Source organism: Sorex araneus, chromosome 6 (genome assembly GCF_027595985.1).
Source record: "Sorex araneus isolate mSorAra2 chromosome 6, mSorAra2.pri, whole genome shotgun sequence".
In the NCBI taxonomy this organism is placed as follows: Eukaryota; Metazoa; Chordata; class Mammalia; order Eulipotyphla; family Soricidae; genus Sorex; species Sorex araneus.
Window position 1 is genome coordinate 167,584,159 of NC_073307.1, and position 25,724 is coordinate 167,609,882.

At 63.9% G+C, this 25,724-nt stretch overlaps 2 protein-coding genes across 2 annotated transcripts; both read left to right on the forward strand.

The window, feature by feature from the left end:
- The first annotated feature begins 5,640 nt into the window (after positions 1–5,640).
- On the forward strand, positions 5,641–10,468 carry TH (tyrosine hydroxylase). The gene is made up of 13 exons (XM_055142347.1): positions 5,641–5,954; positions 6,510–6,716; positions 7,259–7,433; positions 7,510–7,598; positions 7,674–7,741; positions 7,814–7,864; positions 7,943–8,088; positions 8,161–8,296; positions 9,043–9,112; positions 9,350–9,406; positions 9,513–9,608; positions 9,672–9,805; positions 10,230–10,468. The coding sequence occupies exons 1-13, from the start codon at positions 5,865–5,867 to the stop codon at positions 10,387–10,389; spliced, it is 1,479 nt and encodes a 492-aa protein (XP_054998322.1). The 5' UTR covers positions 5,641–5,864; the 3' UTR covers positions 10,390–10,468.
- Positions 10,469–18,336: 7,868 nt separating this feature from the next.
- On the forward strand, positions 18,337–19,446 carry INS (insulin). The gene is made up of 2 exons (XM_004602868.1): positions 18,337–18,508; positions 19,313–19,446. The coding sequence occupies exons 1-2, from the start codon at positions 18,337–18,339 to the stop codon at positions 19,444–19,446; spliced, it is 306 nt and encodes a 101-aa protein (XP_004602925.1).
- The last annotated feature ends 6,278 nt before the right edge of the window (positions 19,447–25,724 follow it).

The following is a 25,724-nucleotide window of genomic DNA, read 5'->3' on the forward strand; positions in this document are numbered from 1 at the left end:
GAGAGTGATGGTCCATCCAGAGTGATGGAAGGTTCTGGAAGGTTCTGGAAGGTTCTGGAGGGGCTGGTGCACAGGCATGTGGCTCAGCGTGCACTGGGGATTGGCCTTGTTTTCCTTTTTTTTTTTTTTCTTTTTGGGTCACACCCGGTGATGCTCAGAGGTTACTCCTGGCTCTGCACTCAGGAATGACTCCTGGCGGTGCTCAGGGGACCCTATGGGATGCTGGGGATTCGAACCCGAGTCGGCTGCGTGCAAGGCCAACGCCCTCCCCGCTGTGCTGTCGCTCCAGCCCCAGAAGCAACAATTTCAAAGGCAGTCACACTGCAGGTGGTGGCAGCTGCGGGGGGAGGGGGGGCCTCTGGAGCCCCCCTCTGGGGAGGAGGCCTGTGAGAGAGGGGCTAAGGAAGCAGGCAGGAGTCTCCCTGGTCGCCCCCAAACTTCTCTCTCGGCTCACAGGCAGGGGAGTGGGGCTGGTACCCACGAGGCAGATACAGACTAGTGAGTTAGGAAGTGCCAGAGGGGAGGGACAGTGCCTGGGACCCCAGGTGGTGTCCTGTCCAGGGAGGGGCTGTGGAGAATTGTGTGGGCAGGATGAGGGAGGGAGAGTGAGCGAGCGAGTGGGTGGGTGGGTGAGTGGGTGGGTGAGTGGGTGGGTGGGTGAGAGAGTGGGTGGGTGAGTGGGTGGGTGGATGAGTAAGTGAGTGGGTGGGGTGGATGAGTGGGTGGGTGGGTGGTGAGTGAGTGGGTGGGTGAGTGGGTGGATCGGTGGGTGGGTGGGTGAGTGGGTGGGTGAGTGGATGAATGCATGAATGGGTGAGTGGATGGATGAGTGGGTGAGTGGGTGTGTGTGTGGGTGGGTGAGTGAGTGGGTGAGTGGGTGGGTGAATGCACGAACGGGTAAAATGAGGAGTAGTTCAGAGTGCGTGAGAGAATGAGCAAGTAAACAGAGTGTGTGAATGAGTGAATGACAGGGCGAGCACATGAGTCTGAATGTGGGTGAGTGTGTGGATGAGGAAGAGGAAGGGAGGAGGGTGGGGAGGAGGGAGGCCGAAGCCGGTGCTGAGGCCACACGAAGACCTTTTCCAGCCCGGCAGGAGCGGGAGGGCAGCCCCCGCCGTGCGGGACCCCAGGCCTGGCTTAGCGGCGGGCAGGCAGGAAGGCGCTGAGCCTGGGTAAATAGCAGCCCGCGCAAATGTCAGCCGGGTGGGGCTGGCGCAGCATCCGCAGGCCCGAGGCAAGGGCAGCCCAGGGGACCAGCAGGCAGGGGACCAGGGACAGCCTGCAGGCCGCGGGAGGGGCTGGCCGAGGGCCACACCCACCCCGGCCAGGACCCCCACACCCCGCACCGTCCCCCCCAAACTCAGCTTCCCCTCTTGTGATGTCATCTGCTCCCGGGCTGGGGGCTGGGCTCCCACCCTGCCGTGAGACGTGAGACGTGACCGTGTCAAAGCACAGCTGCCAGCCCTGCCCGGCAGCGGGGACAGAATGTCGCTCCTGCTTATTTGTCACAGGCTGAGAGGGGGGTGGGGCGGGCAAAGTGAGTCACGGCTGGGCAGAGCGAGGGGCAAGGACAATCCATGCGGAGATGGGGCAGCCCCCACGCACACACATGTACGCACCATTACGTGCACATACACGCACCTGCGCACCCATGCACCGTGGGACATGGCACACACCACACACGAGCACACGTGCACACACACGCACACACATGGGTACACGCGTGCATCGAGGATACTGCATGTTCACAGTCACACACACAGGCCCGTGTGCACGCATGCCCACACGTGCACAACAGGCACAGAGACACACGCGCACATGCACACACGCCCACACGTGCACGCGCACATGCTCACAGGCACGACTGCACCCTCAGGACCTGTCCTGCCCCCCGCCCCCCGCCCTGGCGCTCTGGAGCCTGGTCCCTGGCTGGGGGGGTCCCCTCCTGGCGGGGGGGGGGCGCCAGCTCGGCCTGGCCGTCTCCCTCTGTCCCCGCACAGACAGATGCCCCTGCCAGGAGCACTTCCGGGGGCCGCGTCACTGCGAGGGAGACTCACTCCCCGCTGCCTCCCGCCCTTGCCCGACCGAGGCGTCCGCGTCTGGCGCTGGGATCGATACTCGCCTCCTCGCCACCCGGCTCAGCCTCGTTAGGGATAATTGCGCTGACATTTCAGCGGCCGCCACCGCCCCAGCCCAGCCCCAGCAGAGCGAACAGAGCTGTGAGGAGGCGAGCGCCCAGCACAGGGTGGTGTGTCTGCACATGTGTTCCGAGTGCATGTGGGCTGTGTGTGCTTGTATGTGGCATGTGTGTGTGTTGTGTCTGTTGTATGTGTGTGTTGTGAGTGGGTGCACATGTGTGTATTCATGTGTGATGGTGCCAGCACATATGTGTATTGTGCTTGTGTTTACATGTGTGTGCACTGTTGTGTTTGTGTACATACCTGCATGTGTGTGTACCTGTGCATACATGTGCATTTCCCAGGACACAAAGCAATGTAGTCTATTCCCATCGAAAGGGAACAGGGACCTGTGGCTGGAACCAGGGTCCCGACTACCAGCCCTCCTCCCCCCTCATCCCACCCTTCCTTCTTCCCTCCCTCCCTCCCTCCCTCCCTCCCTCCCTCCCTCCCTCCCTCCCTTCCTTCCTTCCTTCCTTCCTTCCTTCCTCCCTTCCTTCCTTCCTTCCTCATTCCCTCCCTCCCTCCCTTTCTTCCTCCCTCCCTCCCTTCTTCCTTCCTCCCTCCCTCCCTTTCTTCCTCCCTCCCTCCCTTCTTTCTTCCTTCCTTCCTTCCTTCCTTCCTCATTCCCTCCCTCCTTCCCTTTCTTCCTCCCTCCCTCCCTTCTTCCTTCCTCCCTCCCTCCTTCCTCCCTCCCTCCCTTCTTCCTTCCTTCCTTCTTTCCTTCCTTCCTTCCTTCCTCATTCCCTCCCTCCCTCCCTTTCTTCCTCCCTCCCTTCTTCCTTCCTTCTTTCCTTCCTTCCTTCCTTCCTTCCTTCCTTCCTTCCTTCCTTCCTTCCTTCCTTCCTTCCTCATTCCCTCCCTCCCTCCCTTTCTTCCTCCCTCCCTCCCTCCCTTCTTCCTTCCTCCCTCCCTTCCTTCTTCCTTCCTCCCTCCCTCCTTCCTCCCTCCCTTCCTTCTTCTTCCTCCCTCCCTCCTTCCTCCCTCCCTTCCTTCTTCCTTCCTCCCTCCCTTCCTTCTTCCTTCTTCCTTCCTCCCTCCCTCCCTCCCTCCCTCCCTTCTTCCTTCCTTCTTTCCTTTCTTTCTTCCTTCCTTCCTTCCTTCCTTCCTTCCTTCCTTCCTTCCTTCCTTCCTTCCTCATTCCCTCCCTCCCTCCCTTTCTTCCTCCCTCCCTCCCTTCTTCCTTCCTCCCTCCCTTCCTTCTTCCTTCCTCCCTCCCTCCCTTCTTCCTTCCTTCTTTCCTTCCTTCCTTCCTTCCTTCCTCATTCCCTCCCTTTCTTCCTCCCTCCCTTTCTTCCTCCCTCCCTTCTTCCTTCCTTCCTTCCTTCCTTCCTTCCTTCCTTCCTTCCTTCCTTCCTTCCTTCCTTCCTCATTTCCTCCCTCCCTCCCTTTCTTCCTCCCTCCCTCCCTTCTTCCTTCCTCCCTCCCTTCCTTCTTCCTTCCTCCCTCCCTCCTTCCTCCCTCCCTTCCTTCTTCCTTCCTCCCTCCCTTCCTTCCTCCCTCCCTTCCTTCTTCCTTCCTCCCTCCCTCCCTCCCTTCTTCCTTCCTTCTTTCCTTCCTTCCTTCCTTCCTTCCTTCCTCATTCCCTCCCTCCCTCCCTTTCTTCCTCCCTCCCTCCCTCCCTTCTTCCTTCCTTCTTTCCTTCCTTCCTTCCTTCCTTCCTTCCTTCCTTCCTTCCTTCCTTCCTTCCTCATTCCCTCCCTCCCTTTCTTCCTCCCTCCCTCCCTTCTTCCTTCCTCCCTCCCTTCCTTCTTCCTTCCTCCCTCCCTCCTTCCTCCCTCCCTTCCTTCTTCCTTCCTCCCTCCCTCCTTCCTCCCTCCCTTCCTTCTTCCTTCCTCCCTCCCTCCTTCCTCCCTCCCTTCCTTCTTCCTTCCTCCCTCCCTTCCTTCCTCCCTCCCTTCCTTCTTCCTTCCTCCCTCCCTTCCTTCCTCCCTCCCTTCCTTCTTCCTTCCTCCCTCCCTCCCTTCTTCCTTCCTTCTTTCCTTCCTTCCTTCCTTCCTTCCTTCCTTCCTTCCTTCCTTCCTTCCTTCCTTCCTTCCTTCCTTCCTTCCTTCCTCATTCCCTCCCTCCCTCCCTTGCTTCCTATTTTGGTGATTGGGCCATACCCGGTGGTGCTTAGGGGTCACTGCTGGCGTGCCTGGGGACCCTCTGGGATGCCTGGCTCAATCCTGGGTCGGCCGCAAGCCCGTGCTCTTCTCTGGCCCCTGCATGCGCCTTCTGGGGACGGGGCCACCGCACATGGGGTGAACAGGAAATCCCACAGGGACCCACACAGGGCCTGGGGGCACAAGGGGTCTGGTGTGCTGAGGCTGAATCCTACCCCACCTGATGCCAGCCAGCATGGATCCCATCCTGAGGCCAGGGGTGGGGCAGGGGAGTCAGAGGGGGGAGTGTGGTGAAGGGGTGTGAGGGAGAGGTGTGGTGTGGAGTGTAGGTGGTGTGGAGGAGTGTGAGGGTAGATGGTGTGTGTGTGTGTGTGTGTGTGTGCAGACAGTGGGGTGTAGACGGTGGGGGTGGGGTGTAGACACAGTGGGAAGAGGGTGTAGACAGTGGGGGCGGGGTGTAGACTGTAGGGTGTAGACAGTGGGCTGTAGGGTGTAGACTGTGGGGTGTAGACTGTGGACTGTGGGGTGTAGACCGTGGGGTGTAGACCGTGGGCTGTGCTCCGTCCGGGTGCCCCCAGGCAGTGCAGAGGCTCCCAGGCTTAGCCTGACACCGGCAGTACCTTGGGGGTCCCCGCCTGCCCCGGGGCGCCCCCCCCACCGCGCCTGCTGGCTGACCCCTGGAGCACAGCACGGGGCGGCTGGGCCCAGAGTGTCAGCGGGACAGCGGGACAGCCGCACAGGCGGACAGGCGGACAGCGGGACAGGCGGACAGGCACACAGGCGGACAGGAGCAGCCCCGCCGCGGGCAGGAATTAGAGCGGGTGTTTGTGCCCGCCAACGGCATTTGCCGAAAGGTTAAACTGCGGCGCCAGCGCCCCCGCCCCGCGCGCTAAGCCTCGGGGTCTGGGGAGGGCGCGCAGGGCGCAGGGGCCCCGGGAGCAGAGCAGGCGGTGGCGGGGGGGGGGGGCGGTGAACCCGGGGGGCTCAGGAGGGGGGTCTCGCTGTCCGCCCCCGCTCTGGGGGCCACCAGGGACCCAGCAGTCTCACCCCCCCCACCCCCCACCCCCGCGCGGACTCTGCAGGTGGTTGGGGGCTGAGCCGACAGAAGGGAGGGTGGACGGGGCGCCCGGGGAGGGGGCACGGAGGGGCACGCCTGGCCGCGAAGTGACCCATGGGGGTCGCCAAGGGGGTGCCCCAGCTCCCGGGGTGCTGTGAGAGGGCAGGGACCGCGCCCCCACCCCCAGTAGGGTCTGGTCGGGGAGGGATGGGGCCTTCGGGAATATTCCGCCTCACGCTGAGACGCAGGGGAGGGGGCGGCTCCTGGAACCGTGGTCGCCGGGGCGTTCCAGGAAGGGGCGCGGGACCCTCTGCGGCCCCGCCCGCCCCCGTCTGCGCAGCTGAGCGCGGCCGCCGCCTGCGGGCTCGAGGCTGCAATTAGATTTAATGGGACAGCGCGTCCCCCTGGCCCACCGCTCCGCAGGCGCGCGGGAGGAGGGTGGGCGCGGGCCGGGAGGGGGCTCTGACGTCAGCCCGGCCCATAAGAGGCGGCCGCGGGGCGGAGAGGCGCCCACTCGCCGCCAGCATGCCCACCCCCGGCACCGGCGCGCCCCAGGCCAAGGGCTTCCGCAGGGCCGTCTCGGAGCTGGACTCCAAGCAGGCCGAGGCCATCATGGTAAGGGGGGTCCGGGCTCGGGGTCCGCACGGGCGCCAGCGATGGGCTGGGCAGAGGCCCACGGTGAGTGACCGCCCTCTGCCCTGCAGAGAGCCCCCCGGCCAGCGCCCCTGCCCGCCCCTCCCACCCACACCCTCCCTTGCCCCCACAGCACGCCGGGACCTGGCAGGTCTCCGTGGGGTGGCCGAGGAGAAGGCAGTGTCCCCTCCCTCTGTCCCTCTGTCCGTCTGTCCCCCCACCCCCTGCAATCCCCGTTCTGGAGCCGTCTCCCTGCCCGAACTTCCCAACAGTCCCAGGCCTGGCTGAGCGGGGGGCAGCTGCTGCAAGAGGAAGGGGGTCTCCCTCCTCAGGGCTGGAAGCCAGCCGACCTGCCGACCTCAGAGACGCTCAGGTGGGGCTATGGGGGAGACCCCCAGGCCCCCAGGGCGGGCTGCACGGGGGTGGCCCGTGGCGGTGCTCAGGGCTCCAGCCTTGATTGCCCCCAGCCCCTTGCACTGGCCCGGCCCTGTCCGTCCTGAGTCACTGCGTGCCCAGCCGGCCTCTGTGTCCCCGCAGTCTCCCCGCTTCATCGGCCGCCGGCAGAGCCTCATCCAGGATGCACGCAAGGAGCGAGAGAAGGCAGAGGCGGCGGCGGCTGAGCCAGGGGAGCCCCCCGAGGTGGCGCCCCTTCAGGAGCGGGACGGCCGGGCCAGCCTCGCTCTGCTCTTCAGCTTGCGGGGACCCAAGCCCTCCCCGCTGTCCCGTGTCCTCAAGGCCTTCGAGGTGGGTAGGGCCAGGGCCGGGGCTTCCGGGGGCCCCCTCTGAGCCTCCCTGACCCAGCCGGAAGAGAGGGAGAGGTCGGGCTCCTGGGAGGGGGTCACTGCACCCTCCACCTGTTGTGGCCAGGCCCCCAGGGACCCTGTGGGCAGCACAGGGGCCCCCAGGGCCTGCATCCCCCTTGCTGGCTACTCAAGCCCCTGGCCTCACCCCCCAGCCCACCATCCCCCGCCTGGAGGGTCACCCTCAGGGTCTCCTCCGTCGTCCAGGGAAGCTGGGCCGAGTCCTTGAAAGACCTCACCAGGCCTTTGGAGCCCAGTGTCCACCCCAGACACACTCCCAGCGCCCATCCAGAGCCCCAGGCCCACCCCAATAACACCCCCAGTGCCGGTGCAGAACGCCCAGTGCCACCCAGCACCCCCAGTGCCCAGTTCCCAGCCAGCCCCCGCCCCATGCCCGGGCAGGCACAGCGGGGTCCCGGCCTCCTGCCTGCCCTCTGCCCGTCCCCCCACGACCCTCCTCATGGCCCCTTCCCTGCTCCTGCCCAGACCTTTGAGGCGACCATCCAGCACCTGGAGTCGCGGCGGGCGTCCAAGCCACGGGCAGGGGACGCGGGGCTGGACTTCTTCGTGCGCTGCGAGGTCCGGGGCGCTGACCTGCCGGCGCTGCTCAGCTCCCTGCGCCGGGTGGCAGACGACGTGCGGGGTGCCAGGGAGCAGAAGGGTGAGCCCCCGACCCCGACGCCCGCCCCCCGGGCCGCGGGCTGCCCCTAAAAGCCTGTCCTTCCTCCGTCCCCAAGCCCTCTGGTTCCCGAGGAAGGTGTCCGAGCTGGACCGGTGTCACCATCTGGTCACCAAGTTCGACCCTGACCTGGACTTGGATCACCCGGTGAGCCCGTGCCCCGAGCAGCCCGGCGCCCAGGCTGGCGCAGGGCTCGGCGCCTGACCACGTCCCTCTGCCCAGGGCTTCTCGGACCAGGCATACCGCCAGCGCCGGAAGCTGATCGCCGAGATCGCCTTCCAGTACAAGCAGTAAGTGGGCGCGGGCTGGGGGGGCCCCCGGCGGGCCGCTGTCCCGCCCGCGCTGAGTGTCCCCCTCCGCAGCGGCGACCCCATCCCACGCGTGGAGTACACGGCCGAGGAGGTCGCCACCTGGTGAGCCCCGGGCAGCGCGGGGGGACAGGGCTGGGCGGCCCGGGGTGGGGGCACGGGCCCTGAGCTGCCGGCCCGCAGGAAGGAGGTGTACCGCACGCTCAAGGGGCTCTACGCCACGCACGCCTGCCGCGAGCACCTGCAGGCCTTCGAGCTGCTGGAGCGCTGCAGCGGCTACGCAGAGGACCACATCCCGCAGCTGGAGGACGTGTCCCGCTTCCTGAAGGGTGAGCTCGGGCCGCGGGGGGCGGGGCGGGGGCGCGGGGACCCGCCCTAAGCGCCCACCCCGCCCCTCGCAGAGAGGACGGGCTTCCAGTTGCGGCCGGTGGCCGGCCTGCTGTCCGCCCGCGACTTCCTGGCCAGCCTGGCCTTCCGCGTGTTCCAGTGCACGCAGTACATCCGGCACTCCTCGTCGCCCATGCACTCGCCCGAGCCGTGAGTGCCCGGCCCCGCCCCCGCCGGCCCCGCCCACCTCCCAGGCCCCGCCCGCTGATGCAACCACGCCCACTGACAGCCACGCCCACAGCACCTGGCCCTGCCCACGGCCCCCTCCCACGGATCACACTGCCTACTGCTCAAAGGCACACCCACCACCAGCCCCGCCCACCGCCAAACACGCCCACCGCACCTGGCCCCGCCCACGGCCCCCTCCCACGGATCACACTGCCTACTGCTCAAAGGCACACCCACCACCAGCCCCGCCCACCGCCAACCACACCCACCGCACCTGGCCCCGCCCACGGCCCCGCCCACGGACCACGCTGTCTACTGCACGTGGCCACGCCCACTCACCAGTCACGCCCACCTACTGCACGCGGCCACACCCACCAAAAGCCACACCCGCCACACCCAGCCTGTCCACTCACCAGTCTCATTCTCAGCTTCACCCATCACCCACCTCCAGAGCCCTGCCACAGCACCACGGCCACACCCACCGCCCACCACGCCCACCACGCTATGGCCATGCCTTCCACACAAACCGGCCTACCACACCGGACAGAGGCCCGCCACGCCCACTGAGCCACAGCCCCGCCCACCACGCCTGGCCACACCCACCCAGCCAGCCCCGCCCATCACGTCCCTGTCACATCTATCCACGCCCCCCGGTCCGCCTTAGCACGCTCCAACATGCCCCCAACCGTGCGGCCCACCCCGTCCCACCCCCTCTCCCGCCCACGCAGGGACTGCTGCCATGAGCTGCTGGGACACGTGCCCATGCTGGCCGACCGGACCTTTGCGCAGTTCTCCCAGGTGCGTCGCCAAACTGGGTCCCGCCCCTCCTCCCCCACGCGTGGAAGGTGCTAGTGTCTCCAGCCAGGCCCCACTGGCGCGGTTCCCATGCCCAGTGCTGCTCCGGGCTGGCCCCGGACTCTGCAGGTGGTGGCGGGCGGGGGCTGCTTCTCCAGCCGGGGCCTGGCCCAGCAACCTGGCACGGACGCTGACCCGCCAGCGCGGGCGTCCTGACAGTGGGCTGGGTCCTGACTGCAGGACATTGGCCTGGCATCCCTGGGGGCTTCGGACGAGGAGATTGAGAAGCTGTCCACGGTGAGTGCCGCCCAGTAGGCCCGGGTAGGGCCAGGCTGGAGAGTGGACCGTCCCTCGGGCGGGCGCGCTGGGCAGTGGAGCCAGGCCTAGCGGGCTGTCCCCACAGCTCTACTGGTTCACGGTGGAGTTCGGACTGTGCAAGCAGAACGGCGAGGTGAAGGCGTACGGCGCGGGGCTGCTGTCGTCCTACGGGGAGCTGCTGGTGAGTCCTGGGGCGGGCGGGGCGGGCCGGGGGCCGGCGGGGCCCTGACCGTGTCCACCCCAGCACTGCCTGTCGGAGGAGCCCGAGGTGCGCGCCTTCGACCCCGAGGAGGCGGCCGTGCAGCCGTACCAGGACCAGACCTACCAGTCCGTGTACTTCGTGTCCGAGAGCTTCAGCGATGCCAAGGACAAGCTCAGGTAGCAGGTTCCCCGGGCCGTCCCCAGCCTGCTGCCACCAGAGTGGTGGAGAAGGGTGGGGGCCTCCAGCGAACAGGGAGATACTCAGGCTTTGCTGCTCGTGGTGGGGGGAGCAGGACCTGGGTGCAGAAAGGGGTGGGAGGGCAAGGATGGAGCCCACACCCAGCTTAGGGACCAGCTTTCCGGTTATTCTGGGAGTTGCTTTGAGTCCAGGAGGTCTTCCTGGAGGAGGGAGGACAAACGCACAAGGAGGATGGCATGTGATGGGTACCCTGCCTCTAATGGAGGGAGGTTGGGGACTGTTCCTCCTCACCCTGGGGGTAGGACAGCCCAGCCCTCAGGGTGCAGGAGGCTTCTATGTGCCCCCCACGCCCCTGTGCCAGCTCCCTGGGGTGACCGCGGCTCCCCTCCTCCACCCGCCTAGGAGCTACGCGGCGCGCATCCAGCGTCCCTTCTCCGTGCGGCTGGACCCGTACACGCTGAGCATCGAGGTGCTGGACAGCCCCCGCGCTGTGCGGCGCTCCCTGGGGGGCGTTCAGGATGAGCTGCACGTGCTGGCCAACGCCCTGAGCGCCATCAGCTAGAGGCCCCCGCGGCCCGCCGCCCCGCGCGCCCCCCGCGCCCCGCGCCCCCGCCGCCCGCTGCCCGCGCCGCTCTGCGCCCGCCCCGCTGTGCCACCCCCAGCCCGTCAATAAAGCTGCTGGCGCGCCTGTCTGTCTCCCCGCGGGCCCTGGGGGCTGCAGCCGGGAGGGGAGGGTCTCCGGTGGCTTCGGAAGAAGAAGGTGTTGGGCGCACCCGGGTGGGACTTGGGGTGAGGGCGCCCCGCGGGAGATCTCACGCTTGGCAGGGGCCTGAACTGGAGGGCCCCGTGGGACTCCCCCCCATCGTGTAGGGGGCCCAGGGGTGGAGCATGCCCCGCCTCCTGGGGGTGCTGGGTGGGCACCGGTGGGCACCCAAATACTAAGGGGCAGACCCCCAGGCCTGGCCTCCCTCAGGCCCCCCAGCTCCCCTGGAAGGAAGAGCCGCAGTGGCAGCCCCACCCCGAGCCCCGGATCCTGGAACCCCGGTCACCACACCCTGAATCCTGAACCCTAGCACCCAGACACGGACCCCAGGTCCCAGACCCTGGGCCCCAAACCTCAGACCCTGGACCTCAGATCTCAGAACTGGACCTCGGACCCCAGACCCCAGACCCCAGATCCCCGACCTCAGACCCTGGGGCCTTACTCCAGACCCCGGAACTCAGACCCTGGATCCCAGGCCTCAGACCCTGGACTCAGATCTCAGAGCCTGGACCTCAGACCCCAGACCAAGACCCCGGGCCCCAGAACTCAGACCCTGGACCCCAGACTGTGGACCTCAGACCCTGTTCCCCTGGAGCCCAGAGCCCCAGACCTGGACCCAGGCCTTGTTCCTGGAGCTCTGCATATGATCCCCTGCCCCGCCCCGGGTCCTGGGGAAACAGCTTGGCCCCTGCCTGCCCTGAAGTGCCCCAGTCTGACAAGATGGGCCGGTCACCACCTCTGGCACCTGGGATGTGGCCTCAGGCAGAGAGAGGACAGACAGCAGATCAGTGTGTGGGGTCAGGCAGGGAGATGGAGGGACAGGGAGGGGTCTGGCCTGTGGGGGTCAGAGTCTGGGGGGCCAACTGTCTTGGAGGGGGTCAGGGTCTCAGAAGGGATCAGGGTAATTGAGGGGATCAGGGTCTCTGAGGGGAGGTCAAGGTCTCTGAGGGAATCAAGGTCTCTGAGGGAATCAAGGTCTCTGAGGGGGGTCAGGGTCCCTGAGGGGATCAGGGTTTCTGAGGGGTGTGGGGCCAGAGCCTCTAAGGAGGGTCAGGGTCCCTGAGGGAGGTCAGAGTTCTGGTGGGGGCAGGGGCCTATGAGGGTGGTCAGGGTCTCTAAGGGGAGGGTCAGGGACTCTGAAGAGGGGTCAGAGTCTCAGAGGCTATTCAGGGTCTCTGAGGAGGGTCAGGGTCACTGAGGGGGGTGGTGGTCAGGGTCTCTGAGGTGTTTCAAGTTCTCTGAGGAAGGTCGGGTCTCTGAGTGAGGCCAGGGTCTCTGAGGTGTCCCGGGGTCTCTGAGGGAGGATCAGAGTTTCTGATGGGTGTCAGGGTCTCTGAGGGGGAGTCAGAGTCTCTGAAGGAAGGCCAGGATCTCTAAGGGATTCCAGGGTCCCTGAGGTTGTCTCAGTCTCTGAGAAGAGTCAGGGTGTGTGAGGAGTGTCCAAGCCTTTGAAGGGGATCAGAATCTCAGATGTCTCAGGGTCCTTGAGGGGGATAAGAATCTCTGAGGTGTCTCAATCTCTGAGAGGGCTCAGGGTCTCTGAGGTATCCCATATTTTCTTAGGGAGGTTAGAGTTTCTGAGGGAAGGTCAAGGTCTCTGAAGGGATCAGGGTATCTGAGGGCAGACAGTGTCTCTGAGGAGTTCAGGGCCTCTGAGGGTGTCAGGGTCTCTGACATAGATCAGGGTCACTGAGGAGGTCAGAGTCACTGATGGGGGGACAGGACCTCTTAGGAGGTTCATGTTCTCTGAGGAATGTCAGGGTATCTGAGGTGATCAGAGTCTACTGAGTGGGGTTAAAGTTCTCTAAGAAGAGCCAGAGCACCTGATGGGGAAGGTCAGGGGGCAGATCCTCTGAGAAGGGTCAGGTCTCTGAAGGGGGTCTGGGTCCTGGTGGGGACCGAGGCCTCTGAGGGTGATCAGGATCCCTAAGGGGAAGGTCAGGGCCAGATTCTCAGAGGCTACTCAGGGCCTCTGAGGAGGGCCAGGGTCTCTAGGGGGGTTCAGGGTCTCTGAGGTGTCTTAGGGTCTCAGAGAGGTTCAGGGTCACTAACTGTGGGGTCAGGGTTTTTGAGAGGGGCCAGGGTCTCTCAGAGGAGTTCAGCGTCTCTGTGTAATCAGAGTTTCTTGGAGGTGTATGGTCTCTGAGGGGGTTCAGGGTCTCTGAGGGAGGATCAGGGTCACTGAGGGAGATCAGGGTCTCTAAAGGGTGTCCCAATCTTTAGAGGGGCCAAGGTCTCTGAGGGTGTTCACGGTCACTGAGGGGAGTCAGGGTTTCTGAGAGGGGCCAGGGTCTCTGAGAAGAGTCAGGGTCTCTGAGGGGGAATCAGGTTCTCAGAGGGGAGGTCAGAATCCCTCAGAGACCCTGACCTCCAGAGGCCCTGAACCCCTCAGAGATCGTGACCTCCCCACAGAGACCTTGACCCCCCTCAGAGAACCTGACGGCCCATGGGGCCCTGGCCCTCTCAGAGAACATGGGATACCTTAGAGATCCTGACCCCTCTCAGAGACCCTGAGACACCTCAGAGAATCTAACCCCCTTCAAATACTCCGATATCCCTCGAGGACCCTGACCCTTCTCAGAGACCCTGAGACACCTCAGGGACCCTGGCCCCCATCAGAGACCCTGACCTACCTCAGAGATCCTGACACCCATCAGAAACCCTGATTTCTCCCTCAGAGACCATGTCCCCCCAAAAGAAACCCTGATTCACCAGAGACCCTTACTCCTCTTAGAGACCTTGGCCCCTCTCAGGAACCCTGACCTCCCCCCCACCTCAGTGACCCTGAACACTCTCAGAGACCCTGAGACACCTCAGAAACCCTGGCCTTGCTCAGGAACCCTGGCCCCCTTCAAGGATCTTGGTCCTCCTCAGAGGCCTTGAGACATATCTCAGATACCCTGACCCCCTCAGAGACCCTGACCTCCCTCAGAGACCCTGAGATACCTCTGAGACTCAGGTACTCTGATCCTTCTCAGGAAGCCTAACCCTTCTCAAAGACTCTGGCCCCCCCTCAGAGGCCCTGGCTCCTCTCAGATAACCTGACTCCCATTCAGAGACTCTGGCCACCCCCAGATACCCTGGTCCCCTCAGAGATCTGAGGCCAACCTCTGAGGCCAACCTCAGAGATCGTGACCTCTCTCAGAGACCCTGAGACACCTCTTAAACCCTGATTCTTCTCAGATCCTGAGACACCTCAGAGATTCTGAGCCCCCATCAGAGACCTGGACATACCTCAGAGACCCTGAGACACCTCAGAGACCCTAGCTCACTCAGAAACCCTTACCTCCCTCAGAGACCCTCCCTGCCCCACCCTCAGGGATCTTTCCCCCCCCTCAGAAATCATGGGATACCTCAGAGATCCTAGCCACACTCAGAGACCCTGAGACACCTCTGAGACCCTGGGACCCCTCTCAGAGATTCTGACCCCTCCTCAGGAACACTGACTCCCCTCCTAGGTCCTGGCCTCCACCAGGACTCTGACCCCACTCAGGGACTCTGACCCTTCTTAGAAACTCTGGCTGCTTTCAGAGACTTTGGCCTCCCATCAGAGAACCTGAAAACCTCCCTTCCTGCACCCAGAGACCCTGATTCCCCTCAGAGCCACTGAAGGTGGCCCAGGACCTCTTAAGAGGTTCATGTTCTCTGAGGGATGTCAGGGTATCTGAGGAGATCAGAGTCTATTGAGTGAGGCTCAGGTTCTCTGAGGGGAGTCAGGGTTTCTGAGTGGGGGAGTAGGGGTTCTGGTGGGGACCGAGGCCTCTGAGGGTGATCAGGGTCCCTAAGGGGAACGTCAGGGCCAGATTCTCAGAGGCTACTCAGGGCCTCTGAGGAGGGCCAGGGTCTCTAGGGGGGTTCAGGGTCTCTGAGGTGTCTTAGGGTCTCAGAGAGGTTCAGGGGGTCTTGACCCTTCAAGCCTGAGAAGGGTCAAGGCCTATGAGGCAGGTCAGGGTCCCTAAGGGGAGGGTCAGGGTCTCTGAGGGGGGAGTAGGGGATAAAGCCTGAGAAGGGTCAAGGCCTATGAGGCAGGTCAGGGTCCCTAAGGGGAGGGTCAGGGTCTCTGAGGGGGGTCAGTGTCTCTGAGGTATCAAGGTCTTTGATTAGGGTCAGGGTCTTTGAGATCTATCAGGGTCTCTGGGGGGGAAATCAGGGTCCCTAAGTCTTGGAGGGGCAGGGTTTCTGAGAGGGGCTGCATTATCTGAGGTATGTTAGGTTCTATTAGAGTGTCAGAGTCTCAGGGAGGGGTGTGTGTGAGAGAGAGTTTGGTTGGAGCATGGTTTCAGAGGGATCAGGGTATCTGAGGAAGCCAGGTTCTCTGTGGGTGAACAGCGTCTCTGAGGGGGTCAGGGTCTTTGATTTGTCCCAGGGTCTCTGAGGAAGTCTGGGTCTCTGGGGGTGGCCAGGGTATGATGGGGTTCATGGTCTCTGAGGGGGTCACTTAATCTCTGAGAAGTGTCAGGATTTCTGAGGGAGACAGGGTTTCTGAGGAGGGGTGTCAGTGTTTCTAAGAGGGTCAGGTTCTTTGAGAGGGGTCAGGGTTTCTCAGGGGGTCAGGGTCCTGGTGGAAGCCAGGGACTATGATGGGAGGTCAGGGCCCCTGAGGGGGAGTCAAGGTCTTTGATGGGGTATCAGGGTCTCTGAGAGGGGCCAGAATCTCAGGGGTGTCTCAGGGTCTCTTTGTGAGGCTGGGGCCTCTGAGGTATCCCAGGGTCTCTGAGGGGGGTCAAGGTCCCAGAGGGTGGCCAGGGTCTTTGAGGTTCGTCAGAGTCCCTGAGGGAGGTCAGGGTCTCTGAGGAGAACCTGGGTCTCTGAGGTGTCTCAGTGTCTCTGAGGTGGGTGGTGAAGACCTCTGAGGTGTCTCAAGGTCTCTGGGGGCCAGGGTCCCTGAGGTAGTCAAGGTTTCTGAGTAGGACCAGGGTCTCTGAGGTGTCCTAGGGACTCTGAAGAAGGTCAGGGTCTTTGAGGTGGTCTGGAATCTCTGAAGTGGAATCAGGGTTTCTGAAGGAGTCAGGGTCTCTGAAGGGGGCCAGGGTCCCTGAGAAGATCCAGGGTTCCTGAGGGAGGCCAGGGTTCCTAAGGGTTTCAGGGACCTTCAGGGGAAGCAGGTTAGATTCTCTGAGGGTAACTAAGGTCTCTGAGGTATCTCAGGGTCTCTTTGAGGTACGTTAGAGCCTCTAAGGTGTCCCGGGGTCTCTGAGGGGGGTCAGGGTCCCGGATGGGGTCTGAGGTTCCTAAGGGGAGCCAGAGTCCCTGAGGGTGTCAGTGTACCTGGAGGAGGTTAGGTTCTCTGAGGGGAACCAGAATCTCTGAGGTGTCTCAGGGTTTCTGAGGTAGGTCAGGGTCTTTGAGGGGTATATGGGTCTCTGAGGTGGTTCATGGTCACTGAAGTTGGCCAGGGACCTCTCAAGAGTCAGGGAGGTCAGGGTCTCTGAGGGAGTTCAGGGTCTCTGAGGGGTATTGAGTCTCTGAGGGAGTCAGTGTTCTTAAGAGGGTTCAGGGTCCCTGAGGGAGGTCAGGGTCTCTGAAGGGGGTGGTTAGAATCTCTGAGCTGTCTCACATAGAAAGATTGCACTCATCTGTGGAATATAGAATAACAGAGTAGGAGACTAACACCCAAGAATAGTAGAAATAAGTACCAGGAGGTTGACTCCATGGTTTGGAGGCTGGCCTCACATTCTGGGGAGAGGGCAACTCTGAGAAGGGATCACCAAGTATAATGCGGTCGGAGGTCATGCGGGGGAAGGGTGATGCGGGCTGAATGTAGACTAGAGACTGAACACAGTGGCCACTCAACACCTTTATTGCAAACCACAACACCTAATTAGAGAGAGAGAACAGAAGGGAATACCCTGCCACAGTGGCAGGGTGGGGCGGGGGGAGATCAGATTGGGGAGAGTAGGAGGGATGCAGGGTTTACTGGTGGTGGAGAATGGGCACTGGTGAAGGGATGGGTTCTCGAACTTTGTATGAGGGAAACATGAGCACAAAAATGAGTAAATCTGTAACTGTACCCTCATGGTGATTCACTAATTAAAAATAAAAATAAATAAATAATCTGAAAAAAAAATGTAAATGATAGCATTCTTTTTCTTTAAATATCTCAAACATAAAATATAAATAGCATATATTTAATGGGATTTTATATTGAATCATCATCAGTCTTTATCTCCAGCCCTAATATTATTTTAGGTTTTGACCTATATTATTTTATGTATCAAAATGCTACAAGGTAGATGTACACTTACAGATATTTGGAAACTAAATAAATCATCAATATCTAAAAAAAAAAAATAGAATCTCTGAGCTGTCTCAAGGTCTCTGAGAGGGCAGGGTCCCTGAGGGAGTCAGGGTTTCTGAGTGGTGCAGGGTCTCTGAGGTGACCCAGGGATTCTGACAGAGGTCAGAGTCTTTGAGGAGGCCCAGGGTCTCTGAGGGGAATCGGGGTTTCTGAGTAGTTCAGGGTCCCTGAGGATGGCCAGGGTCCCTGAGAGATCAGGGAGGTCAGGGTGTCTGAGGGAGGAGGTTCAGGGTTTCTGAGGGGTTGTGGAGTCACAGGAGGGTCAGGATCTCTGAGGAAGATCAGGGTCCTTGAGAGGGGTCAGGATCTCTGAGGAGGGAACCAAGGTCTCTGAGGGGGTTTAGCGTCTCTGACCCCTCAGAGGGCCAGGCTCCCTGAGGTGGGCCAGGTTCCCTGAGGGGGGTCAGGGTCTCTGAGGAGGGTTAGGGTCTTTGAAGGGTGTCAGGGTGTCTGAGGAGGGTCAGGGTCTTTGAAGGGTGTCAGGGTCTCTGAGGGGGGTCAGGATCTCTGAGGAGGGTCAGGGTCTCTGAGGAAGGTCAGGGTGTCTGAAAGGTGTCAGGGTCTCTGAGGAGAGTCAGGGTCTCTGAGGGAGGTTGGAGTCTCTGAGGTGGGGCAGGGTTTCTGAGGGGGGTCAGGGTCTCTGAGGAGGTCAGGGTCTCTGAAGAGTGTCAGGGTCTCTGAGGAGAGTCAGGTTCTCTGTGGGAAGTTGGATCCCTGAGGGAGGTGAGGTTTCCTGAGGGGATTTAGGTCCCTGAGGGGGGTCAGGGTCTCTGAGCAGGGGCACCAGGTCCCTGAGGGGAGTTAGAATCTCTGAGCTGTCTCAAGGTCTCTGGGAGGCAGGTCCCTGAGGGGCTCAGGGTCTCTGAGGTGTCCCGGGGTTTCTTGGGGCGGCCTGGGATTCTGAGCCCCCACTCTGGTAATTTGGAATCCCGCTCTGGGATCTGGCTAGAAATAAAGCTGAGGAGCCTTGTCGCAGCTCCCCCCGCCCCCTCCCATTCCGCCCTGTCCCCAGCGGCGGGCTAAGTGCACCCCCTGCTCCCTGACCTTCCCTGGCAACTGCGGGGCCCCCAGCACAGGGACGGGCCCCCCAGCGCTCCTGCCCCTGGCGAATTGGTGATTTAGAGCAGATGTTGCCCCATGCCCCCACCCCTGGTCAAGATTTAATGACCCCGGGCCCCCAGGGGTGCTGACGACAAGGACACAGCCCGCCAAGCCAGCACCAAGGAAGAAATGATCCAGAAACTGCGGGCTCAGCGCCCCCGCCATCTGCTGGGCCCGGGCCGGCCAGGGATATAAAGGGGGTGGCCGTGCCCGCTCCATCCACCCGCGCCCACTCTGTCCACTGCACGCCTGCCCTGAGCACGCAGGTCGGTGGCCTCCAGGGCAGGGGGTGGCGTGGGCGGGGGTTGCGGCCTGGCCTCACCCCACTGTCCCCCAGGATCCTCGCCATGGCTCTGTGGATGCGTCTCCTGCTGCTGCTGGCCCTGCTGGCCGCCTGGACGCCCCCCACACCCGCCTTCGTCAACCAGCACCTGTGCGGCGCCCACCTGGTGGAGGCGCTCTATCTGGTGTGCGGGGAGCGCGGCTTCTTCTACACCCCCAAGGAGCGCCGCGAGCTGGGCGCACAGGGTGAGCGCCGGCCCCGCTGCCCTGTCCTGCTGTCCCTGCTGTCCCCACTGTCCCGCTGTCCCCCGCTGTCCCCACTGTCCCTGCTCTCCCACTGTCCCCGCTGTCTCCAGTGTCACCCTGTCCCCGCTCTCCCGCTGTCCTGCTGTCCCCACTGCCCCCACTGTCCCACTGTTCCCGCTGTTCCCGCTGTCCACGCTGTCCCCACTGCTCCCTGCCCCTGCTGACCCGCTGTCCCCACTGTCCCCCACTGTCCCCGCTGTCCTCCGCTGTCCCCCACTGTCCCCCTGTCCCCCACTGTCCCCACTGCCCCCACTGTCCCCCTGTCCCCCACTGTCCCCACTGTCCCCCTTTCCCCCTCTGTCCCCCTGTCCCCCACTGTCCCTACTGTCCCCACTGTCCCCACTGTCCCCCTGTCCCCACTGTCCCCACTGTCCCCACTGTCCCCCTGTCCCCCACTATCCCCACTGTCCCCACTGTCCCCCTGTCCCCCACTGTCCCCACTGTCCCCACTGTCCCCCTGTCCCCCACTGTCCCCACTGTCCCCCACTGTCCCGCTGTCCCCACTCCATCCCCACACACAGACCTCCGGGGCCTTCTCTGGCTGCGCCCCTGGTGGGTCCCTCCAGGCTGCCCCCAGCTGCAGCTTCCCCAGGAGCCGGGGTCCCCACGTGCCCTGTGCTGTCTGGGGACGGGGGGCGGCACAGCCCCAACACCAGCCCCATGACCTCGCCAGCGGAGCTGAGCTCAGCAGGAAAGGGCCCCTGACCCCCTTCTCTCCCTGACCCTGCCCAGCAGAGGCCGACGCGGCGCTGGAGGCGGCCCTGAGCGGGGTCCCTGGGGCGGGCGGCCCCCCGCAGAAGCGCGGCATCGTGGAGCAATGCTGCACCAGCATCTGCTCCCTGTACCAGCTGGAGAACTATTGCAACTAGCCTCCAATAAACGAGCACTGTGCACCGAGCCTTGTCTGTGTGGGCGAGGGCGGGGGGCGACCCCCAGGCATCCCTCACCCTATTACGCCTCGGTCCACAGGCGTACTAGGTTCTCTGAGGGGAGTCAGGGTTTCTGAGTGGGGGAGTAGGGGATAAAGCTGGAGAAGGGTCAAGGCCTATGAGGCAGGTCAGGGTCCCTAAGGGGAGCGTCAGGGTCTCTGAGGGGGGTCAGGGAGGGTCTCTGAGGTATCAAGGTCTTTGATTAGGGTCAGGGCCTTTGAGATCTATCAGGGTCTCTGACCAGATCCCCAAGCCCTGCTGGGACACCCGGGCTCACAGGGGCTGCTGCGGCGGGGGGCAGCTGGGGAGGAGCCCCCAGGGGCCAGAGGGGCTTCTCAGGGCACAGCCACACAGTCACACTCACAGCTACATACATGGTTACACATACACACATGCTCACAGTCACGTACACTCACACGCGCACTCACACAGCCACATACACATACACACGCTCACATGCGCACACAGTCACATATACACACACACACATACTCACAGTCACACAATCAGTCACACACACACCTACACACATTCACAGGTGCTCACAGTCACACACAGTCACACAAGTCACATGCACACTCATACACTCATGCTCACACAGTCACATACACCCCCCGTGGCCTCCTGGGCAGAACAGGGAGACCCCCAGCCGGCTGCGTGTCCCACCCAGCATCGGGGAGTCTTGGCCGCGTTCCCTGAGGGTCCGTCCCAGAGGCTGGGGTGCGTGCGCGGCCCAGGCCCTCCGGGCACCTGCTGCCACCTCAGAAGGGCCCTGGGCAGCTGAGGACAGGCCGGCCGTGCTGACTCGGGGTCGCTGGCCCAGGCCAAGGTCGGCTGGGCAGCACGAGGCCACCCCACGCGCGCAGGCCAGACAGCAGCCTGGGGACTCCCCGCAGCCCCAGGCCCTGCACCCCCAGGCCCCGCCCTGCAGCGCACCTTGGCCCGGAAGGGCGGCCAGTGCCCTGTCCCCGGAGCCGGTGCCCACACGCCGGCCGGAGCGAGGGTGGGCCCGCGGAGCTGAGGTACGTGACCCGGTGGGCGCTGGCCCGCAGGACCCCTCGGCCGCCAGCTCTGGGGGTGGGGGGATCACGGCCTCCCGGACAGGGCCCTGGCACAGGGTGGGCTACGGGGTCCTGAGCTCAAGAGAGGAGGTGCTGGGGGCGGGGCAGTGGCCCTGGGAGCTCCCGGGGTCAGCCTGGACCACGGCCAAGCGCCCCCACCGCAGTGCGCCCCGACCTGCCTCCAGCCTCACCCTCCCCGGGCTGGGTTCTGCGGCGGGGGCGGGGGGCTTGGTCTGCTCCTCAGGGGGCACTCAGAAGCCCGGGAGGGGGCTGCCCGGGGCGCACGGCCGTGCGTTGAGGGGCCGGACCCTCTGTCCCAGCCCCCCTGGCGCCTACAGACCGTGGCTTCCCCAGGCCCGCCACCTTCCGGGAACGGGGAGGGACGGAGTGGCAGGTGCCCTGGGTGGGCTGGGGCGCTGGCCAGTGCTGGGTGGAGGCCCCCGACCCTCTGAGCCCAGGTCTTGGGGTCCACCTACACCCCAAGACCCCACGGTGCAGACCCCGTGTCCGCTGGAGCCCCCACCCCCACCCCAGCCGGCTCCTGGCACAACGATGGCACCTTGGCCCGCCCGGGTCACTGTTTGCTCCTCCCGTCCGCGTAAATATTTGTCGTCCTTGCTGACCCCAGGCCGGCAGGGCAGGGGAGGTGGACCCACTATGGGGGGGTCCAGTCCTCACCCCAGTGCCCGGGCGCCTGGCCAAGCCCTGACCAGTGTCCAGGCGGGGGCTAGGGGACCCGGCGCAGAGCGGCCCAGTGGCCATTTGCTCCTTTGGCAGCAGAGGGCGCCAAAGCCCCACGTTTGTGCCCACTGGCCTCTGGTTGAAGTGGGCCCCATCCTGGTCCTGCTGTCAAGGCCCTGCTTGCTGGGAAGACAGGGATCCAGGGCAAGGGGGCAGGGGTGTAGGGGGCAGGGTTGTAGGGGAAGGGGCAAAGGGGAAGGGATGTAGGAGGAAGCGGTGTAGGGGAAGGGGTACAGGGGGAAGGGGCGAAGGGGAAGGGGTATAGGGGAAGGGGCATGGGGGAATGGGTGTAGGGGAAGGGGTACAGAGAACAGGGGGAAGGGGTGAAGGGGAAGGGGTACAGGGGAAGGGGTACAGGGGGAAGGGGTGTAGGGGAAGGTGTGCAGGGAGAAGGGGTATAGGGGAAGGAGTGCAGGGGGAAGGGGTAAAGGGGAAGGGGTACAGGGGGAAGGGGTATAAGGGAAAGGGTGCAGGGGGAAGGGGTACAAGGGGAAGGGGTGTAGGGGAAGGGGTACAGGGGGAAGGGGCGAAGGGGAAGGGGTATAGGGGAAGGGGCATGGGGGAATGGGTGTAGGGGAAGGGGTACAGAGAACAGGGGGAAGGGGTGAAGGGGAAGGGGTACAGGGGAAGGGGTACAGGGGGAAGGGGTGTAGGGGAAGGTGTGCAGGGAGAAGGGGTATAGGGGAAGGAGTGCAGGGGGAAGGGGTGAAGGGGAAGGGGTACAGGGGGAAGGGGTGTAAGGGAAAGGGTGCAGGGGGAAGGGGTACAAGGGGAAGGGGTGTAGGGGAAGGGGTGCAGGGGGAAGGGGTATAGGGGAAGGAGTGCAGGGGGAAGGGGTACAAGGGGAAGGGGTGTAGGGGAAGGGGTGCAGGGGGAAGGGGTGTAAGGGAAGGGGTGCGGGGGAAGGGGTGTAAGGGAAGGGGTGCAGGAGGAAGGGGTATAGGGGCAGGGGTGCAGGGGAAAGGAGTGTAGGGGAAGGGGTACAGGGGGAAGGGGTGTAGAGGAAGGGGTGCAGGGAAAGGGATGCAGGGAGGTACAGGGGGAAGGGATGCAGGGGAAGGGATGCAGGGGAAGGGGTGCAGGGGGAAGAGGTACAGGGGGAAGGGGTGCCAGGGAAAGGGGTGCAGGGGAAAGGTTGCATGAAGGTGCAGGGGGAAGAGGTGTGGGGTGAAGGTAGGGGGAAGAGGAGCAGGGGGAAGAAGTGCAGGGAAAGTGATGCAGGGATGCAGGGGAAGGGGCGCAGAGGTGCAGGAGAAAGGGATGCAGGGTAAAGAGTGCAGGGAGGTGCAGGGGGAAGGGGTTTAAGGGAAAGGGGTGTAGGGGAAGAGGCACAAGGGGAAGGGGTGCAGGGGGAGGGGCACAGGGGGAAGGGGTGTAGGGGGAAGGGGTGCAGGGAGGTACAGGGGGAAGGAGTGCAGGGGAAGGGGTGCAGGGGGAAGGGTGCATGGAGTGCAGGGGGAAGGGGTGCAGGGGTGCAGGCAGGGGGAAGAGGCGCAGGGGGAAGAAGTGCAGGGAAAGTGGTGCAGGGGTGCAGGAGAAAGGGATGCAGGGGAAAGGGTGCAGGGAGGTGCAGGTGGAAGGGGTGCAGGGGGAAGGAGTTTAAGGGAAAGGGGTGTAGGGGAAGAGGCACAAGGGGAAGGGGTGCAGTGGCAGGGGTGCAGGGAGGTGCAGTGGCAGGGGTGCAGGGGAAGGGGGGGAAGGGGAAAGGGGTGCAGTGGCCATGCGGGCAGGTGTCAGCTCCTGTGCCGCACCCCTGTGGGCCTGCGGGGCTGCTGGACAATGTGTGGACACCTAGCACTCGGGGGCAGCCCCAGCGACAGTGAGCCCCCCAGCTGCAAAACCAGGCCCCGACCCCTACACGGGGCAAACCGGGAGCCAAGGGAGATGGGCACGGAGCGGACGGCCTGCGGCGGGGAGTGGCTGGCCCTGGGCGCGGGGGACACGAGGAAGCGGGAGCAATGCAGAGACGCCCACAGCCACTCCCAGGGGGTGGGGGGGAGGAGCTGGCTGAGCCTGGGGGGGCCCTGGGGGCACTCGGGGCCCCTCCTGCGCTGGAGAGGCGCCCCAGGTCAGGAGACAGGCGGGTCTCGCCCTCAGCGTCCCCCAGCAGAGGTGGTCCTGACCTCGGGCAATGGGCACTAGGTCCAGGTGGGAAGGTTTTGGGGTGCTGAGCTAGACCCCCAAACCACGCCCAGGACCCTTCCTCAGACCCGCCAAAGCCTGGGGCCCCTGGCCTGCTCCAGCCTGTCCCCCGCAGCTGCGAGGACAGGGACTCACGTGTGTGACCCCCTGCCCTCCGCTGGCCCTGAGTGTCCACCTGGCCGGCTGGGCCTCGCCACACGTGAGGGGCTCTGGCTCACTGACCACAGAAACGCCCAGGTCCAGCCGGGGATGCGTCTGTGGGCACAGCCTGCCCCAAGGCCCCTCCAGAGTCCAGGGTCAGTCACTCTCCCACCTGCCAGGCCCCTCCCACACATCCCTCCCTCCCCCTCCCCTCCCTCTCTCTCCCTGGACCTCCACACCCCAGGTGCCCCAGGTGGCCTGCCAGCCCATTAACCCCTTCTCAGCACTGGAGCACTGGGCCTGGGGCTTCCTGGAGGCGGTGTGTGAATCCTGGGGCCTGTCTCAGAGACACTGTCCCTTCCCCCTGCCACAGGAGGGGTGGGCTGCAGGGGGTCCCAGGTTCTCTCCTGCACTCACAGTCTGCCGGGCCACCCACTGTCCACTGAAGGGTGGGGGGGCAGGCTCTGCTCCACCCCCATGCTGTGAGGCTTTGGGAAAGCTGCTTAACCCTCTAGACCTTGGCTTCCACAAGGCCCCTGGGGGCCACCCTGGGCCACACTCAGGGCTGCTCGCTGCCCTTACCGTGCTCCACACTCAGAGGGACTGGTCAGCGGGAAACGCCTCGAGAAGCCGCTCACCTGCTCTCCAGCCAGATCTGGCCTCCGAGGGCCTGAGCCTGGGCTGCTTCTCCAGGTGTGCACACAGAAGGGCGCAGTTGGACCAGAGAGACTGCAGGAGGGCACTGCCCATCCTGTTCCATCCCCTGAGCCCCACCAGGGGTGAGCTCAGAGCACAGAGCCAGGAGTCAGCCCTGAGCACAGAGACAGGAGTGAAACCTGAGGACAGAATCAGGAGTCAGCCCTGAGCGGAGTTGGGAGTCAGCTCTGAGCACAGAGCCAGGAGTCAGCCCTGAGCACTGATCTGGGAGTCACTCAGGAGCACAGAACCAGGAGTCATCCCTGAGGACAGAGCTGGGAATCAGCCCTGAGCACTGAGCATGAGTCATCCCTGAGCACTGATATGGGAGTCACTCAGGAGCACAGAGCCAGGAGTCAGCCCTGAGGACAGAGCTGGGAATCAGCCCTGAGCACTGAGCAGAAGTCATCCCTGAGCACAGAGCCAAGAATGAGCCCAAGCACAGAGCCAGGAGTCAGCCCATAACATAGAGCTGGGAGTGAACCCTGAGCACAGAACCAGGAGTCATCCCTGAGCACAAAGCCAGGAGTGAGCCCTGAGCACAGATCTGGGAATTATCCTGAGCACAGAGCTGGGAGTGAGCCCTGAGCATGCCGGGTGTGGCCCAAAAAAGGCTGAGCCAAAGGGAGAGAGAGGCTCAGGGGCTGGGGGCCCAGCGCTGCCCTTCGTATCCCTACACTGCGGAGGATGACTCCAGCCCCGAGGGGTGCTGCCCACTGGAGACGCAGGTCTCGGGGCAGCACCGTGCAGGGTCTGGGGACAGGCCGAGCCCAGAGCAGGGCTGCTGGCCGCCCCTTTCCCGGCGGCCTGCGGCAGGCCAGCACTGGGCTGCCACTCAGCCCTGCGGCCACAAGGGGTCAGGCTCCGGCCAGGTTTGGGAAAGCGGGTGGGGTGCAGATCCCGCCGTGCTCCCCTGGGTACTGGGGTCCCGGCGCTGGGCTGGGAGTTTCCTTTGAGAGGTTCCATGCAGCTCTGTGACAGCTGCCTCTCAGTGAGGCTGGAGTCTCGAGCGTGGAGCGGAGGCTGTGGTGTGGGGTCCCTTGGGTGGGGGTCCCCTCAAAGGGAGGTGCCCCAGAGCTGTGCCTCCCGCCTGCTCCCGCCGTAGGACAGAGGCACACAAGCATTCCCTGTGTGAGCACAAAGGTACAGACCCCTCCTGCGCCCCAGCGTTTCTGGGTGTTCCCCGTTAGGGACAGATGTCCAGTTGCCGGTCCTCTCCCTGCTGGGTCCCTGGGGCAGCGGCACCTAAATCTCTGGGCTGTGCTGCTGCAATTCTAGAAGTGGCCACCAGGTGTCAGCATGCGGCCACTTTAGGCACGGAGCCACCTGGCACTGGCCCCGGCTGTCTCGAAGGAGCCCTGAACAGTGGGTGCTCTCCTGGGCTGAGGTGCTCCCCCACGCACCTCAAATCTGCACTCTTCGTGCTCCCCCCAAGCA

Excerpts from the sequence above, each read along its gene's own strand:
- TH (XM_055142347.1), top strand. The coding sequence starts at position 5,865 with ATGCCCACCCCCGGCACCGGCGCGCCCCAGGCCAAGGGCTTCCGCAGG. Across the intron at positions 5,955-6,509 it reads AGCAGGCCGAGGCCATCATG|TCTCCCCGCTTCATCGGCCG; the intron begins GTAAGGGGGGTC and ends GTGTCCCCGCAG. Across the intron at positions 8,089-8,160 it reads CGTGTCCCGCTTCCTGAAGG|AGAGGACGGGCTTCCAGTTG; the intron begins GTGAGCTCGGGC and ends CGCCCCTCGCAG.
- INS (XM_004602868.1), top strand. The coding sequence starts at position 18,337 with ATGGCTCTGTGGATGCGTCTCCTGCTGCTGCTGGCCCTGCTGGCCGCC. Across the intron at positions 18,509-19,312 it reads CAAGGAGCGCCGCGAGCTGG|AGGCCGACGCGGCGCTGGAG; the intron begins GCGCACAGGGTG and ends CCTGCCCAGCAG.